Consider the following 19,198-nt stretch of genomic DNA (forward strand, 5'->3'; position numbering starts at 1 on the left):
TAGCACATGACAAAGTCAACGCCGGAGTAAACGGGTCAAACTACAAAATCCGGCAACAGGTAGTAAATTACAATATTTTTCAAATTTTAGGTAGTAAATTACAACATTTTTTATAATAGGTAGTTTCTCGCAAATTCTTGACTATAATAGATAGTTTTTCACAAAATTTCCTTTATATAATGATAATCAAGGGTGTAGATTTTGTTTTTTTTAGTCGTCATAATTTTATTGTAGCCATTGCAAAACTGTACAGAAATAAAATATACTTTTTTATACGTTTTTTAAATTACTTTCGGAAAATCTAACTATATAATCTCCTTATACAAGTTGATAGAAAAAACGTATATCTTCCCATCTTCCGTAATAGCCATCAATTACATACACCCAAAAAAAAGAAAAAATGGCTCCTATCCTCCCAAAGATTAAGCTCACACTTTTTTTGGTCATTTTATCCTTTCTTATTATTACCGTTAATGCTCAACTTACTTACATACACCAATACTGTTATGATAGTTTTGGTCGTTATAGCCTTTTAAGCGACTATGAAACCAACATTGAAACAGCAATTGACGAACTCGCATCAAGGGCATCAACCACCTACTACGGCAAGTACGCCACTGGCCTTGGCGAAGACCGGGTTATCGCCGTTTTTTCATGTCGCTACGACATAACCAATGAAGATTGCCAAGATTGTGTTGCTAGTACCGCAAATAATGTTTCAAGGTGCTTCAGCGATGTAGAAGGCCTTATTGTGTACGAGGAATGTACTTTACATTACTCCAATCGCTCCATTTCCGGGATTATGGAAGATAATCCTCAGATAATTTCTTACAGTACAGGACTTGATGAAGATTTCAGGTTTAATCAACTTTTGGACAATACTGTCACTGATCTAATCAAAGATGTTACCTCTGAATTTGCTGTTTCCTCTCGCTATTTCGCCACGACCACGGCAGAATACTCGTCTAGTGAAACCATCTACGCGCTTGCACAATGTAATCCGGATATTAGCTCTATAAATTGTAGATTGTGCTTGCGAACAATTTATGATGATTTCATGAGCAACTATACAGGTACAAATTTTATTTTGATTCAATATCTACTCGACGGTCGTAGTTTTATGAAGGAAATTTTATTTAATTCACCATCTTTTGTATTTATTAACATTGAATCTCTATTGTGGATGTCATATGCCTTTTAATTGCTAAATTATTTTTACTATTTAAAAAAAAAATGACAGGTACAAATTATGGGCAGATCTTTACGCCAAGCTGTAGGTTGAGTTACATATTGTCTAGTGAGGAGCTAAGTGAACCTTGGATGTTTGCACAAACTTTTGATGAGCGCAACCGTTACCGCACACCCAGATATAGTCCTCGTTATTTCGCATCATCAGGTATGATCAGTTACTCATAGCACCTATGAGTCTATGACTTAAGTTTCTAAGAGCATGAGTTTTTTTTTTTTTCTTTTTCTTTGAAAAGCAATATTGCCCCACTTTTAAGTCATGAAATTTCCAAAAATAAAAAAATAAAAATAAATAATAGAGGATAATAAATGGTGTTCAAAAATCAGCCCAAATTAGGAAAATAGAGTGGTCCGAATATAAATAATCTGGTCTTTGGATCGAAAAATATATTATATGGCTATTAAGTTTGATCTAATCCATAATCGATTAAAATTAGATTTTGGACTTAAACAACTTTTTATTCAAAACTTGTGTAAATAATTATTCGATTATATTGCAACTACAATATGTTAGGAATATTTGTTGTAATATAAGGAAGTATTTTCAAGGCTATATTCTAAAATAAGAAGATTGAAAAGATGATCTTGTGACACTGAAAGAGTACGGTGTGTCATGATGTAAATCACTGACTTGAAAACGAAATTCCGGCGCAACCAGGGTGAACTATTGTATTCGCCGGCACGTTCCCTAAGGTTAACACACCACTTCCACACAAAGACACTTTTGGGTGGAAGGTTGGAGCCAAGTAACTTATGTCCAATATAGAGTATGTGTTTAAGCAAGCTTGTGTTTGATATGTATTTCTTGAATATGTCAAAATCAGAAAACAACCTCCAATTTATAAAGATGAATGAAGAAGATGAAAGATCATGGTGGAATCTTCTATGAATAAAGAAGAGAAAATCAGAAATATTATGGTGATTAAAAACACCATAATAAACCCCTTAAATGGGGGGTTACAAGAAATCAAACAAGAAGAGGAATCCAAGGGAACCGTTGGAGTCCAACGGACAAACACGCGCCCGATCAGGCGGAGCTCGCCCAATCGGGCGGACACTCCCTTTTTCCAGATGTCTTCTCGCGCCCGGTCGGGCGCCAGGTTGGGCGCTTGATGGGGCGGAGGAACTTCAGAATTTTATGACTCTTCTCGCACTCGATCAGGCGGGTCTCGCTCGGTCGGGCGCTCATATCTGACCTTTTGAATTTCCTTTCTTTATTTCCAACAATCTCCCAATAAAGGAAGGGAAGATAAGCCAACAAAAGATGAGGATAAGCAACATATTGGGCATAAGAGGAGATCAATACATTACACTTAGATATTACATAAGTAATTTGAAATCTAGTGCTTAGTGAAATGAGACAGTGAATTACAAAGTATAAGGGTAGACAAACCTTGAAACCCTTAGACTCTTGATCAAGGAGTGGACTAACCTTGAAATTCCAAGATTTAATTCAAGACCCCCACATCACATACCTTTCTCCAAAAATTTACTTGAACTCCGCGAAGAGATATGCTCTTTTATAGCCAAGCGTATTCACCTTAGGTCTAGTGGAAGCTCTAGGAAATCCGCTCAAGTTTTCCATAGAAGATGACTAGTCTTCACAACCACACAGATGAATCACAAACACTTCTCAAAAGTACTTAGTCAACAGGGTTAAAACATGTTCTTAAGAACTCAACAATGCTGCATTGTAGCCATTTACCCCCACATGACCATGGATTCATTAAGATCAGAGCTTAACTCTCAACCTCACAATAATCATAAACAACGGTGATCCAAAGTTTCAGTGCGTCCACTCAAACAATTGGATTCATTAAGAATCAAAAAAGACTCAACCTCAAACGGTGGATCAATCAAGTGCGTCTCAAATAGCACCAACCAAAAAAGGTTTATTGATCCATTAAGAACTCAAAAAGAGCCCGGCCTCAAATAAGCATTACAACACATACCATAGGGATAGGAAAGTAATACTTTTCCATATGAGCTTAAGGCCTATCCCCCTCGACATTTCCACAAATTATCAAGGATTGTGCTACATGTCCCAAATTTTCTTACCATAGTGCAAAATCATTTTGCTAGAATATTTTTTCCAATAAGAAAAACTAGCATGTTTTCAACATCCACTTAATTTGCACAGATGGTTAGAAAAATATATCACTTAGTTTTCACCATTAGATGAATAAGTAATAAGACAACGAACCCAAGACTTGAAATTTCAAAACCTTAATCAAGTCCAATTTTTGAAAATAACATAGCCGCATTAGTGAACTTTCTTCATCAACCATCAATCACCAACACTTGCCTTCCGAAAAATCTGAACAACTTTTCCCGAAAACTAGTGTATTTCACACCCTTCGTACCTAAAAAGATACTTAGTAAAAGATGGAGTAAATTTACACAACATTAGTCATTCACTATTAGATTTGTAAAATATTGCACTTCAACTAATTCACAAATATATGCTATGTTAAAATAAAATGTAATGCATGTCACTATCACATTGCTAAATGTATTAGCATACTCCACCAAAGACATACTTTAAGACCTTTTTAAAGTACATACACATAATTCATGCTAAAACATACTCCACTCAAATGAAAACATGAACAACAAATATCATATCATTGCATAAATCTTTCCAATCACGAAACATGTATGACACTTTGGAAAAAACCAAAACTCATAATAATCATTATTATTCTGAAAATAATAAAACATATTGTCATAATCCAAATCGTGAAAATTGCTCAACAAAATTGGAAAGATAAGAAGTTCAAGAAAGTTGTTAAGTACAAATCACATGTGATTCTCGACACACATTGTAGAAATAGCACAAAAATATATATTACCTTGAAGCAAGTAGTGAGAAACAAACTTAATCACAAGTATTAGATTCTCACAAGGTACTAACCACACTCTTGTACCACTCCCTAGGTAATAATCTCAAGTCAGCTCATACTTGAACTTATAACTCACACTTGAACTTCAATTCACATTTCTTATCTTCAACATGGAACTCACCAACCAACCCACTTAAGTCATCACTTAGAAGGCTTAACAAACCACTAGAGGGGAACTTATCATCAAAGACTAAAGATCCGAAATAATTAAGTCATCCAAGTAAGACCTACATCGTTCCATTAAGACAAGAAAGACAAAATCACCTTTACTCACAAAAATAGCCTTGATCATTTCCAACAACACTTAGTGGTTTGACATTGAAAAGACTATAGAAGAAATATTAGGAAACACACTCTATAAAAAGATAGGAGAACTCTAGGCAAGTTAAAATTATCTAACTTATCTTCAATAGTTTCTTCTAAAAAAATCAATCACTCACGTCATCAATTCATTAAGTTAAGGAAACACTCTTCACACATTTCATAGAGAAACCAAATCAAGACAAATAAATAATAATCTTTAGCATAACTAGTCACTTTCATGCTTTGCATCAAATAGAAAAGAAACTAAAAATGATGCCTCTTATTCCTCTTATAGTCAACTTGTTTACTCATAAACAAAATAAATGCATATATGGAATATAGCAATCAAGAGACATGAGGCAATCACTCAAACATGACATAATGCATAGAATTGCTAAAAACAAATTATTAAAGTAAAGGAGATAATTCAATAATCCAACATTGTGGTATATGGAGACAATCCAACATTCACAAACAAAGTCATGGAGCATACTATCAATTGCTTAAAAAGCAAATCCAAAATATTAAATAAACCAAGACTTTGAGTCCAACATTTATTCTCATATACTTTCCCCCCACATTGGACGATATAAGTCTTCAACTTAATTATTGAAATTAGACATGGTAAACTCTATTCCTTTCACATGGGGCATATAAGGACTAAATTCCTACTACAAAATTCTACACTCATAGAATCATAACCCCCACATGCCAAAGTTAAGTCTAAAATCAAAACATAGTTGATAATGGAGGAAAGGAATACGTGAACATACCTCCATAGTGCCTCTAATAATTTACCTTAGCGATCAATGACGAACAACCCAATGACCACCACTTGCAATGATTGTGCATCCACTAAGTGATTTGAGCTATTTAAGGCACATTTGGATCCATGTTTTTTACTTGAATTATATTGACATCATGTGGAGATTTACTAGCCATGACACCAAAAGAAATAAAATTCTTAAGAATCACTTCCCACACATAAAGAAATCGATAAATATTCCTTAAAGAAATGTCAATACCAAACCAAATTGAACCAAGTAAAAACAAATATGAACAAAACACGTAATAAGAATTAATAACTCTTGAAAACTCTCTCTTAAGGTAGATAGACAAAGAAGTAAAATAACCTAACCATTGAATTAAATAATAATCCAAACATTATCTTACTTTTAAAAATTCATCATAAGGTTGACACACTACAATATCAAAAATAGCCACCAAAAGAATTTCAAGAGTATTAAAATTAATAAAAGTAGTCATGCATTCCCAACAAAAACTATAGCACAACTAAAGAGTCACAAAAACAACAACTAAGGATATTCTCCATGGAGGAAAAAATACACACATGACTCTTCACAAAATAATCACATAATTCTCATTCAAAAACTTCTCATGTTTAAAATTGATAGAATCAACACAAGTTATTGAAGAGAATTATGCAAATAGAGCATTATTATGAGCATGAGCAAAGTCTTCACAAGCAAGACAAATATCTACATGTATATCAACATATATGTACCAAAAGTAGTAGACTTTGACATTGCATCATACTCCACATAATCACAAAATTCATGGTAAAACTTACAATTTAACAAGTCTTAAACAACCATGAATAATCTATCAACATAGTAATGTAGATATTAGGAACTCAACAACACATTGCTAATAGAAATTAATTTGCATGAAGCAATAACCCAAAATTTACTTTCTCAATGAACAAAACAATACATGTTAAAAAATCAACAAATTGGTAAATTAAACCAATCAACATATTTCTAAGTGCTAAGTTCAAACCACAAGCATAGAACAAAGACATAGAAATAATCATGCCATGTAACATCACACATATATAACATGGATTATACTTTAGCCTATAAACTAATAATCATGTAACAAATACTACATTATGGACAAAATAATTATCTAATATTCTAATGCCAAAAATCACAACTCATATATTAGCCAAGATGATTATTAGAATTAAAATCACGTGCTAAGCATAATGAAAATAAAATTAGTATAGAGAGGACCTCCCTTGGATTAATTCAATTGTCAAAGATGAGCATTATCCGTAGTACGCCCAAATTTCCTCTCTAAAAATGCAGCTTAACATTGAAGCCATAACTCCCAAACGTGAGCAGCTATCAACAATCCACCCGTTGAAAATTAAGCTTCATATGACCCGAACAAACTCCCAAAATTTCAGCCTAAACCGACAACGATTGACCTTCGATCAGGGTCCATTTTCGGGACTGCTCCCAGAAAAACGTGAACAACAATTTTTTTCCCAAAAAATTGTTTTTTCTTGACATCATTCAATCTTTCGACCAATACCCAATTAGTAGCCAATGAAAATATATAATTTCGTTTTCAACTTGTTGTAATATAAGGAAGTATTTTCAAGGCTATATTCTAAAATAAGATCGAAAAGATGATCTTTTGACAATGAAAGAGTATGGTGTGTCGTGATGCAAATCATTGACTTGAAAACGAAATTTCGGCGCAACCGGGGTGCACTATTGTATTTGCCGGCACGTTCTTAAGGTTAACACACCACTTCCACACAAAGGCACTTTTGGGTGGAAGATTGGAGCCAAGTAACTTATGCCCAATATAGAGTATGTGTTTAAGCAAGCTTGTGCTTGATATGTATTTCTTGAATATGTCAAAATCAGAAAACACCCTCCAATTTATAAAGATGAATGAAGAATATGAAAGATCATGGAAGAATCTTCTATGAACAAAGAAGAAAAAATCAGAAATATTATGGTGATTAAAAACACCATAATCAACCTCTTAAATGGGGGGTTACAAAAAATCAAACAAGAAGAGGAATCCAAGGGAACCGTTGGAGTCCAACGGACAAACACTCGCCCGATCGGGCGGACACTCCCTTTTTCCAGATGTCTTCTCGCGCCCGGTCGGGCGCCAGGTCGGGCGGGGCTCGCCCGATCGGCCAGAGCTTGCCCGATCGGGCGGAGGAACTCCAGAATTTTACGACTCTTCTCGCGCCCGATCGGGCGGGTCTTGCTCGGTCGGGCGCCTGATCGGGCACTCATATCTGACCCTTTGAATTTCCTTTCTTTATTTCCAACAATATTATGATATTATAACAATTCATTTTCTTGAAATTATAAATTAAAGAGATGAAAGAGGGGAAATGATAAATTTTTATTAGGGGTGTCTACTCGGATAAACAATTCGGGTTTGGGTTAGGTTTATCAGCTTCGAGTTATAACGGCTTGGTATAAGCGGGTTGAAATAATTAGCGGGTCGGTTTTGAAAATCATCAAGTCAGTTTGGTTTGGTTTTTATTATTGTGGTTTCTATTCCGGTCGGGTTGTAGTTGGTTCAGGTTATAATCAGTTTTTGTTAGCCATTTTAAATTAAAGTGGGTTTCGGTTCTAAATAATTTAGGTCATAATCGGGTCGGGTTGTAATCGGTTCAGGTCATATATAATCTGTTTGAGTTAAACTGAATCGGTTTGAAAATAGGTTTTGGTTTAAAACAGATCGGGTGAAATCAGGTTCAGTTATTATCTGTTCATCAGGTCATAATTGGTTTGGATTGAACTTGGTCGGGTTGAAAACGGGTTTTCACAATTTAAAGCGGGTTTCGATCAGGCTAAATCATATAGGGTTAAAATCGAGTCTAGTAATTATCGAATCGAGTAGTCAGTTAATGGATTGTAACGTGTCATGTTATTATCAAGTTAAGTCATCAATAAGTTAGGTTTATCGAGGAGAAGGTTGAAACAGAAAAGATCATAATCATATTGGGTTACAGGGTGTAAATGATGACTTAATCATAATAGGTTACCAGTCTTAAACACTTCGGTCTCAACGGGTGCAAGTCGTAAATAGTTCGGTCTTAACGGTTTACGGGTTGGAAACGGTTCGATCACAACAGGTTAAAGCTTATAGATGGTTCGGTCACAACGATTACAGGTTGGACCTGTTCATGTTTATCAGATTTTTGTCGGGTTTAAATGGTTTTCGGTTTGGGTTGGGTTACTCTCGGGTTCAGACGTAATCGGTTTGGGTAGTTGTCAGTTTTGGGCTGTGACGGTTTGGCTTGATTACGGGTCGAGTTAGTAACGATTTGCCCAAATTCGGTTCAGTTTAGTTTCGGTTAGAAAAAAATTGGGTTGGGTTGGTTTTCGGTTTCCAAAAAATGGGTTTTTAACAATTCATTTCCTTTTCAAATCGGTTCGAATCAGTCGAGTTTAACGGTTCAGGTTAGTAACTAACCGCTTTACTTTTTATGTACTCAATTCGTAGAAAATAATTTAAAATACATAGAAATATATAGTGAAAAATTAAGCTAAAAGTAAGAAATGAACATGATTCTATGATCATTAATCCATCATATACCTAACATTAACCGAGGCCACTAAACCCAGGCCACTGCTTTTATAAAACAAACTAGGAATTATCTAACCACTAACAATTTGAAGCAAATATTGCAACACATTTTCTAAAGAAAAATTGGCTTAAAATAATATCAATTATAAACGGTGTGTGCAAAATAATACAACTTCAACTATTTGCAATCAACAACACAACCTTTTGTACTATATGTGCAAAATGGTATCCCAGTCACCAAAGAAGACATTTAAAGGAATATTCCGTCAGTATTCATTATTATATTATTTTTATTATTATTTTTTGATATTAAAGTATTTGTTTTCAAAAAAAATATTTTATGTTAATAACTTCATCCAACCCAAATTAATAATGCTCCACCCCTTTGTTAGGCTAGTAAATAATTTCACTAATGAAAAAAAAATTTCTATGCTATCATACAAAAGTTAATAGGGTATTTAAATGCATACTGTATTGATAATTAGTTCAAAAAATGTATTGACTACCAAAATTAACATACTATTTCCTTTGTTTTAATACTTACAACACACCTTTTGACATGCTAAGCGGACAAATTATGCTACAAGTTTTAATCGTAGCAATTTAACACTTTCTTCTTCATTTTTTAAAATAACACTTTCTTCTTATTGGTGGTAAATTTTGTTGATTAATTTGTCCTTTTTCTAGTCTAACATCTCTCTTAAGGTGTGTGTCATGTCAAAATAATTTGTTATTGTATATAAAAAAACAAAGAACTATGTATTTTTGAAAAAAATTGATAATTAATAGTATAAAAAGAATATATTAATAAATAAGGAAGAAATATTGCTCGAGATACATTCTACTATAGTTGGCGTATCATCTGGAACATATATTACAAAAGGTGGTACCATTAAAAGCAAATATCTGAGGTCGTATTATTTTGCACTCACCGCTAATAGTTGGGATTTTTTTAAGCCAATATTCCTTTTCAAAATAGACTTTCAAAGTAGTCGTCATCAAACAATTAATTTCCTTTGATTGTATTTTCTTTATGTTTCATTTCATAATTAAAACTATTGTGTGGCTCGATTGATGCCTCGAGTTGTTAGTTTGTGGTTTAATTTGATAATCACGTTTGACAATTTTTTCTTATTGTATGGAAAATCATCTTGAAAGTTTAATATTTTGATGATAAAAGATTTCTATAAGGGGAATCATATATATTCAAATTGTGTATGAAACTATTCAGCTACTACTAGTGGGATCACAATACAATATTTAATACTTTAAAATCAAAGCTATTACATTATCTTATGATATGTTACATTTGTACCAATAACGACTGATCATCTTATCCAAGTTAAATTTATTTTTATTGTGTAAATAATCACAATAAATTGCATAACTAAAATGGTAACTAGTAAGACTTGTAACATAATACTTGTTGATCTCGAGTTCAAGTCTGCATATAAGCATTTTCTAGATTATTTCTAATCCATGTTGTGAGGGTTGATGTGGCATGTTTATTCCTCTAAAAGAGAAGACACATGGCACATATTGGTAATGTGGCATGATGAAAGAGTTTAAAAGGGTGACATGTGACACATATTCTGTAATCTGTATTAGGAACTTTTTTTTTTTTTTTAAATATACTAGAGTGTACCCGTGCATAATGCACTGGATATATTTAAAAAAATCTAATAACAAAATTATATTTCAAACACAATATATATATATACTCGGTGTATAATAATTAAATTGGTAGTTTTTTTTTGGGTAGTTGGGTGTTATCAGGAAAAATAATAATGGAAGTTAAAAGAGGTGGAATTTGTTTGGATGCCAAATAAAATTAAAAAAAAAAAAGAAAAGAAAAAAGAAGAGTGCGTGAGAATTAAGAGTTGGGGTTTTGAAAGATTGTGGTGAAGTGTTAGAAAAAAATACTCTTAAATTATATGTAAGATATCTATAGATATAGATAGTTATAAACATTGAAAAACTAAATCTAAAATCGATTTAGGGTTTTGATGGGTTTTATTTTTCCAGTCTGATCTTGCTTGGTTAGATCGATTTGAGTACAAGAAGTTCGATGTCCAATTGATGTTAAGTTCAAAATTCCGTTCTTTTGTTCAGTCCAATTCGGTCTGATCTAAATTCAATCTATAAACGTGAGATAACGTACTTCTAAAGATTATAGAATAGTTTATATCCTTATTCTATAGAGTGGGACAATATTAACTAGCAAGCACTCACATAGTCACATACATATGAGTTGTTCATGAGGTATCAATGATCATTGACCACTTCCACTATAATTTAAAGGGTTTTGTAGGTGTAATATAGGGTATTTAAATACTACCTTCTTTCCTTTTTAGTTAATACGACGTATTTTTTTTATGAAGTTTTTTTAGTTGACACGTTTCTTTTTGAGGTAAATTTTTTACCTTTCATTTACAAGCTACCACACTTGCTTTTTCATTCTCTCTCACTCTCTCTCCTCTCTTTAATATATATGTCTAAATCAAACGCGTCAACTAAATAGAAATGGAGGAAGTACTTAATACACTATTTCATCCATTTATTTTCTTTGTTTTTACATTTTGATTTTCACGGTGCCCAATGCACGTACATATTTTATACTCCATCCATTATTAAATACTTGCTTCATTTCTCTATGCGCGGAACTTTAAGATAAATTGGAGAAACTAAAAAATATGGAGGTAGTGGGGTAGGTAGAAAAAATAAAATTAAAAGTTGTAAAATGCAAAAGTAGTGGGGAGAATTGGAGGAGAGAGAATATGAAAATAATAAAATATGATCACAGCAACTCCAATGGTTGTAGCTAGGGACTTACTTGCAATATTAAATAATCCTTAGCTATCAGTTTGACCATTGGAGCTAGAAAATGCAATTAGCTTGGCTAAGCAAATTAGCTTTGCCAAGCTAATTTGCTTGGAGAAAAACTTACCAAAGAAAATAAAAAATAGAATCAATAAAATGAAATATAAAAAGTTAATTAAAGAGGTAAAATTCATTTAAATTCTAAGCTAATAGCTAGTCATTGAAATTCAAAATAGCTATAATGACAATAAGCTTAAATTCTTATGTGGCATGCCAAGCTAAATGTCAAATTAGCTTGCCGTTGGAGTTGCTCTCATGGTGGGTCCACTAGGTGAGAGAAAATAAATTAAATATTGTAAAAGCTTTCTAAATAAGGAAATGTAGCAAGTATTTAAAAACGGCCGAAAAGGAAAGTGGAGCAAGTATTTAAAAACGAAGGTATTATATTTCTAATAAATATGCTCAGCTGTTTCGAGGAAATTTTGTCTCAAACTACTCTAAAAATAGGGTTATTTATGAACAACTACCCATTTTTTTAATTTGTTAAACTACCCAGAATTTACAAAATGTTTGGGTAGCACTACCCAGAATTAAGACGTTATTGAGCCCACTTTTCAACTTTTCCCTCTAAATTAATTCCCCTAATTACCTTCCCTCTCCTCCCTAATTAACTTCCTTTCCATTATCACTCAAAAATCCATGAGAACATACTTAATCAATTGAACACAAATTCTCAATTATTCAAGTAATGTTTCACACTTTCCTTTTAATTTATTGTTTATTGTATTTGTTTACAAGTTTTAATTGAACGCAATTAACATAATTAGTATGTAAATTAGTGATTTGGATTAGGGTTTTTGGGTTTAAATAAATTTGGGGGTTTTGATTTCTAGGGTTTTGGGGTTCAATTGAGTTCAAGATTTCGGTTATTTTAACTTTGATATTGAATTCAATTGCATTTTATTTACTAATTGGCCATTATAATTGGTAGGATGTCTAATTGACCATTGTAATTGATAAGAAGTCTAAATTTAGGGGTTTTAATTTCTAGGGTTTAGAGTAAGTTAATTAGGGAGGAGAGAGAAGGTAATTAGGGGAGTTCACTAAGTGGGGAAAGTGAAAAATGGGCCCCATTAACATTTTTTTAGACGGAAAACGTTAATAGGTAGTGTTGCAAAAGCTTTTCTTAACTTATGGGTATTTCTTAACAAATTAAAAAAAAACAGATTGTTGTTCAGAAATGACCCTATCATTAGGGTAGTTCTAGACAAAATTTTCTTGTTTCAATGTGAAAAATAAAAAAATGTTGATAGTTTTTTAATTCATTTCCAGAAGAACCTAACAATATCCTTATAATATGCCCTGATCTTGATCTTTATGTTAGTGTACTTTTATTATAATTTTGTTTTACAATAGCAAAATATATTAATAAAATCAGACTTTACAAAATACGAAACAAAACTAAAACATGGTTTTTAACATTTAAACCTTTACAATTATCGACGCTAAAACCAATATTACATAACAAGGGTTGGCCGGACATGTTGCAGATTAGGACCTCCTTATAGGCCAAGGAGCGAATATATACTTCAAAACATAAAGAGAGCAGAAAGTACCAAAACTGTTCGATAATGGCTAGTTTAACCATATCTAGTGGGATCAACTTATCACCAATTAAAGCTTTAAAACAGGTCGATTGGACATGTGACCTTTCATTCAATATAAGTTGTTCTTCTTGGCAAGAAACCTTTGACAGCGTCGAGTCTCGAGAAACCCCAAAACAAAGTTTGGAGGCCTGCTTCAAATATAAAATTTCAAGAGTAATGATCACAATGATAACTACAAAAAAGGGAAAAGAATGACAACAATAATCATTTCAATACAACACACTTCATTCTAGCCACAATCAAATTCTTGTTCGTCCCCTAAACAACAATAACACCTGTTAACTCTCCCAACATTACAACAAAACCAAAACCCTTAAGAAAGGATCCAAACTTGATCTCCCTATGCACACAACCATCTAATAAACTTTAGCCAATACATCCAAAAATATGGGACAACAACAAAGATATACTAAAATTAACCATAAAGAAATTAATAAAGTAGAGCAAACTCTGATTACCAACAAATAAAAAAAATATTTAGATAAGAAAAACATATCAGAGATTCGGACCAAAAATCCGAAACCACAAAAGCAAAGAACCACAAAACTCTAACCCTAACTTCACCGTATTTGTCATGAGCCATTCTTGATGGCGGCGTTAGGCCTAGCCCTCCAGCGCAAAGACTTATGAAACCTAACTCTCACTTTACCATTTTTGTAGAGTTAAAATTATCAATGAACTTTGACGGCGGTATTAGGCCTAGTCCTTAGATCTTGTTTCGCCGGCGAAATCCTTTGAATGTGAAACTTCCACTCTAAGGTGGGTTATGCATGGCTTTCTCGAAATCTTATTAGCCGGGAAAACACCTTGTAATCTGAGATTAATTGATCTTTAAGAGAAGAGGTGAGGGTGCCAGCTCTGATTTTGTGAGGATGGAAACGCCTAAAAGTAGAGTAGGGCCTGGGAAAGAAGAGGAGGAGGAGACTAGTTGGAGTACAGTTTCGACGCAGGAACTCTGGCGTCGTGTTCCTAGGGTTTTATGGAGGTGGGTTCGCAAGGAGAATAAAGAGAGTTAGAGAGAGAAACACTTGAACTCCGTGTCCAAAAATGACTTGGACACAAAACGTTAGGCTACATTTGAAGCACGGAAACTCTTAATTTTAGCCAAACGTTTCCGAGACCTCTTACGTTTCGAAACCCGTTTCGAAATGGCTCATGGAGTTTCCTTGTTTTGTGAAGCGTCTCGCATAATTTAACAGTTCGAAAACCTGTGGGAAACTTAATTAAGGATATAAATAAGCGTTTCCCCTTTAATAGAAAGCAATTAAACCCTTATATTCACAAATTACGAGCAGTCAAGCAGCATAGTTATTTGAGTTGTTTCTATAATTGTCGTTTCCATGCTATGAAGATCCATGTTTGCTGCCATCACCGCCTAGCTAGAACAAAGTCGATCTAACTACCACCGAACAATTTCACTAATTTGATGTTTTTCTTGTATTTAATTTGGAAAAAAAGGAGTTCTTGAAATTTACAGAATGAAGTATCTGTTTGTTTTTATTTTTTTGCAAGTTTATTTGGTATTTTATTCTGATTAAATGTATTTATTTATGTATTTTTAATGTGTCCCCATTTTCCATAATTTTAAAATTTTCGTTTCCCCGATTCCCTGTTTCCCCGTCTCCGTTTTCGTTTTCCGTTTCCGTGCAACCGCTACAAAGTGGCGTAATTCGTTAGTGTACTTTTAGACAAAGTATATATTTAACTTTTTTTACAAGGGTAATGGATATGACATAGTAAAAAATAGAGGGAACTTCTTAAGTTGGAAAAATTGTCTGATAACATGATATTTGATTTTAATCCTATATTAGGTTAGTTCGATCCCATGCTTGCATAGATATTATTGAATTTTTTTGATGAATAATTCATAAACAATTGTAATTAAGCTTCAAACAATAACTAGATGAAGCCCGTGCGATGCACGGTTTGTCAGTATTTTTTTAAAAAAAAATTATTTTTCATATTTATGTGATTAAAATTGTTATTATATTAGTTTTAAAATATTAAATAAAATTCCTAATCTCAAAATATAATATTTTGTATTTAATTAATTTAAACTTTAAAATCTCATTCGCCAATTTTTCTTATGTTACATTTGAATTATTTAATTGTAAAAGAAATTAATAATCTCTTATTTAATTGGATACCACTTAAATTTATAATCCTACATGGCGCGTTAAGAAAATTAAATCCTACGTGACTCTCTAAATACTCGGGGAAAATCTCCCCTTTAAATATATATATTAGATTGGCACAAGATTTTGTCTCACATTTCTAAATTCATGATAATAACTATAGTGTTAAAATTGAAAGTATGTATAAATTTTTTAGTAAAGATATGATTATCTTAATTAAAATAAAATGTTTAGATTTGATAACATTTAAAACAAAAGGGTAATTTGAAAAACTTTTAGCTAAAAACTTATCCAAAAAATGACATGTCTATCTTCATAATTCGCTTTTTATATAGATCACAATATCTTATATGTGGCTAGCCAAATGATATGGCCACTTCACATAATCACATACAAGACAATTAATTAAATAATATGGGGTTACGGTGATGAGCAAATGGGGTTACCTTAACGCGTATGTAGGTTACGTAAATGAAAAATAGGGGTTACTATCTTAAATACTTCCTCCGTTACACATTATGTGCAACAAACCTTGTTGCACATTTCCCAAGACAAAATTTGTTAATGTTGATTAACAAAGTGAAGGGTTTGAGATTAAGGGTAGGAGAGAGAAAAGGGGAAAATTAATCAACCACCACTACCACCTGCCACAGCCTCTCACCGACACCACCCACCAGCAACAATTCCACCACCACCCACATCCACCCTCTCTTTGACCCAACCACCACCACCACCCTATCTCGTAACCACCTTCTCACCACCACCATGACCCGAAAACCCACCAGCCAAATCAAACCAACACCACAACCATAACCCAATTACCCAAAACTCACCGCCCCTCCAAATCGAATGAACCAACTTCGCAACCGTAATCCAATCACCACAACCAAGATCTGAAACCCCTCCATAACCACCAAAACCAACTAACCTCGCCCAGCTCACAACCACCACATACCCAACTGAATTTTAGGGTATGATTATGGGGAGAACCGACGACTATAACAAGGGAAAAAGGAGTCGGCGGCGACTTTGACGAGGGAAAAGGAGGTCGATGACTCGATCGACGATGGTTGTGAGAGAAAAAAGAAGAAAGAGATCGAAGCAAAAACATGGTTTGTGCCTTCGTGGTGGTTGGAGGATTTCTAGAAATTTCGGGCGGAGGTGGTGCTCATGTGGATTCGGTGTTGGAGGTGGCCGACTGTGTGGGGAATTTTGGGTTCGGTCGTGTTTATGAGTGAAGAGTGAGAAATATAGTGGTGGTGGTGGTGGTGGTGCCGGCCTGGCGGCGGTGACTGCTAAGAGGGAGGTAATGATGGTGATGGATGTGGTTGTGAGGGAAGAGAGAGATTGGGATTAGGGTAAATCATGAATGAATTAATGTAGGTTAATATGTTAATAACATATAATCTTATTCATTTAAGGTGTTTTATTGAAATTAAGTAAGGGTAGATTTGCCCTTTTACACAAAAAATTTACAAATATTTACTTTGTTGCACATAATGTGTAACTTCCGTTTTGGAAATTGTTGCACATAATGTGTAATGGAGGAAGTAAGTGGAATTATTATTTCATTTTTTAAAACAAAAGAAAAGGGGTTATTTGAATGAACAAATAGAGTAATTTATTTCTAAATTACTTGAATTCACTCGTATAATGAATTTGGGTTACTTTTATGAACAATATGAGGTTACCCCTATGAAAAATTGAGGTTATTCATACATAAAAATGAAGATTAAACTTATAAACTAGTATGGTCACGCCATGCGACTAGCTACATACAAGTTTTACCCTAGATAGATTTGTAGATGTTACTAATTACGCAGCTTAGTGATTTAATTGGCATCAGTATATAGAAACACTCTTATTAGTAATACTCCCAGTATTTCACAAAATGACCGCCTTGGTTGACTTGTTTTACGTGCAATATTCATTGATTGTAAACCTATTACTTTGATAGTGTTGATCTTGATGGAACTTTCTTCAATTACATGCAGGAACACGAGGAAGTTCAATTATTGGAGTAATTATGATAACAAGTCTTTCTTGTGTGGCCTTGTTTTTGAAGCTTCTCTGATCTAGTACCAAGGCGAATGAGTGTGTCAATTCCGGTGATTATGTCGATTGGATTTTGTTAAGTCGAATCCGGTCTAGAAAAATATGAATCACAATTTGCATTGTGTACTTAATTCAATTGGTAGGTATGCATAAAGCATATGCTTAGCCTTTTGGATGTCCCTGATGTTGTATGCGTGTTTGGCTACTTAACTACTACCTCTATCCCTATTTTTTTCGCCCCATTGCAATTAACTGGGTCAAACATAAAAAACTTTGACTTTAAATTTCCATTAATCAATAATGTATAATAGTCACGTGTGATCTTGTTAGTTATGTCTAATTGTATACACCTGTAGGGAATATTTCAAGCACTACCCTAAACTTGAACCCCACTGTGATCATACACTTAAGCATGGCGGTGTCCAAAGGGAAGGAAGCTAGAGCAAAAGAGTCGCCAATAAGTTTTTGGAACTTGTAAACCGTTCACAGGGTGAAGGTTACACCCCTTAATGATCCAGGAGATCTTCAACTCCAATATGTCTGGAACCATGACCGGAAGTTCGGGGATGAAGGTACAAATCTAACCTAAAAGAGATTGAACCTGACCTAATAATAGGCCTCTACTTTATTCTTCTCGTATTCATGTGCGCTTATGGACTAACATGCAATCAATAGGTTTACCCTAAACGTGTTTAATCTATAATGGTTAAATATTAATGCACAAATAAATCTATTATTGGCGATCACTTGAATTATAATCAAGTTAACCCTAAACAAGATTATTAATTATTAATTATCTCTATTCAAAATAAGATTATTAATTATCTTATTAAGCGTAATTACAAGTACAAATTCCCTTCAAACATGCACAAAATGCGTGATCAAGCAATAACAATAAATATCAGGTAACATAATATAAGGGCCTGTTCTCATTGAATGAACTTAGCTGAACTGAACTGAACTGAGCTGAACTAAACTGAGCTGAACTAAACTGAATTGAAGTGAAATGAATATTTTATAAGAGAAGGAAATTAGGAGCTGAACTGAACTGAACTGAACTGAACTGAGTTGAGTTGAACTGAACTGAGCTGAACTGAACTGAACTGAACTGAACTGGACTAAACTGAACTGAATTTCAACGCAAGAGAACAGGCCCTAAATCATAATTATAATAATCATGTTAAAGCATAATAATAGCAAGATCCTAGGCATGATACTAAAAAGATTAATAACAAACCCTAACATGTCACCAAACAATAAAGATAAAATACATAACCTATCATGATACTAACATGAATATTAGGAAAGAGAATAGGAAGCATCACAGAAATTATAATAAGCATATTTGATATTATGACCTTTACCCTAAAAATGATACTAGGAAGAATAAAACACCCTAACATGACACTAGGAAGATTAAAACACCCTAGCATGACACTAGGTAGACCAAAACACTCTAACATGACACTAGGAATCATAATAACAACCTAAACATGATTTCTATATCATAATATCAATACAAACAATTAAAGCACTTACTTGGATGCCTCGTATCTCTTTTTAATAACAAAATACACGCATTAGTAACTTCAATGAAAATATAAAATCAACAATTAAATTAAATAATTGAAAGAGAGATTTGGGACCAAACCCTCAGAAATTAAAACCTTTCACGTCTAGGGCAAAGGCAACTTCG

General features: G+C 33.5%; 1 protein-coding gene across 1 annotated transcript; it reads left to right on the plus strand.

The window, feature by feature from the left end:
• Positions 1-245: 245 nt before the first annotated feature.
• LOC145634890 (cysteine-rich repeat secretory protein 4-like) lies at positions 246-17,807 on the plus strand. Its single transcript, XM_081686225.1, has 3 exons — positions 246-1,073; positions 1,241-1,396; positions 17,442-17,807. The coding sequence occupies exons 1-3, from the start codon at positions 401-403 to the stop codon at positions 17,519-17,521; spliced, it is 909 nt and encodes a 302-aa protein (XP_081542351.1). The 5' UTR covers positions 246-400; the 3' UTR covers positions 17,522-17,807.
• Positions 17,808-19,198: the final 1,391 nt, after the last annotated feature.

This window comes from Chenopodium album, chromosome 6, assembly GCF_948465745.1.
Source record: "Chenopodium album chromosome 6, dcCheAlbu1.1, whole genome shotgun sequence".
Taxonomy (NCBI): domain Eukaryota; kingdom Viridiplantae; phylum Streptophyta; class Magnoliopsida; order Caryophyllales; family Amaranthaceae; genus Chenopodium; species Chenopodium album.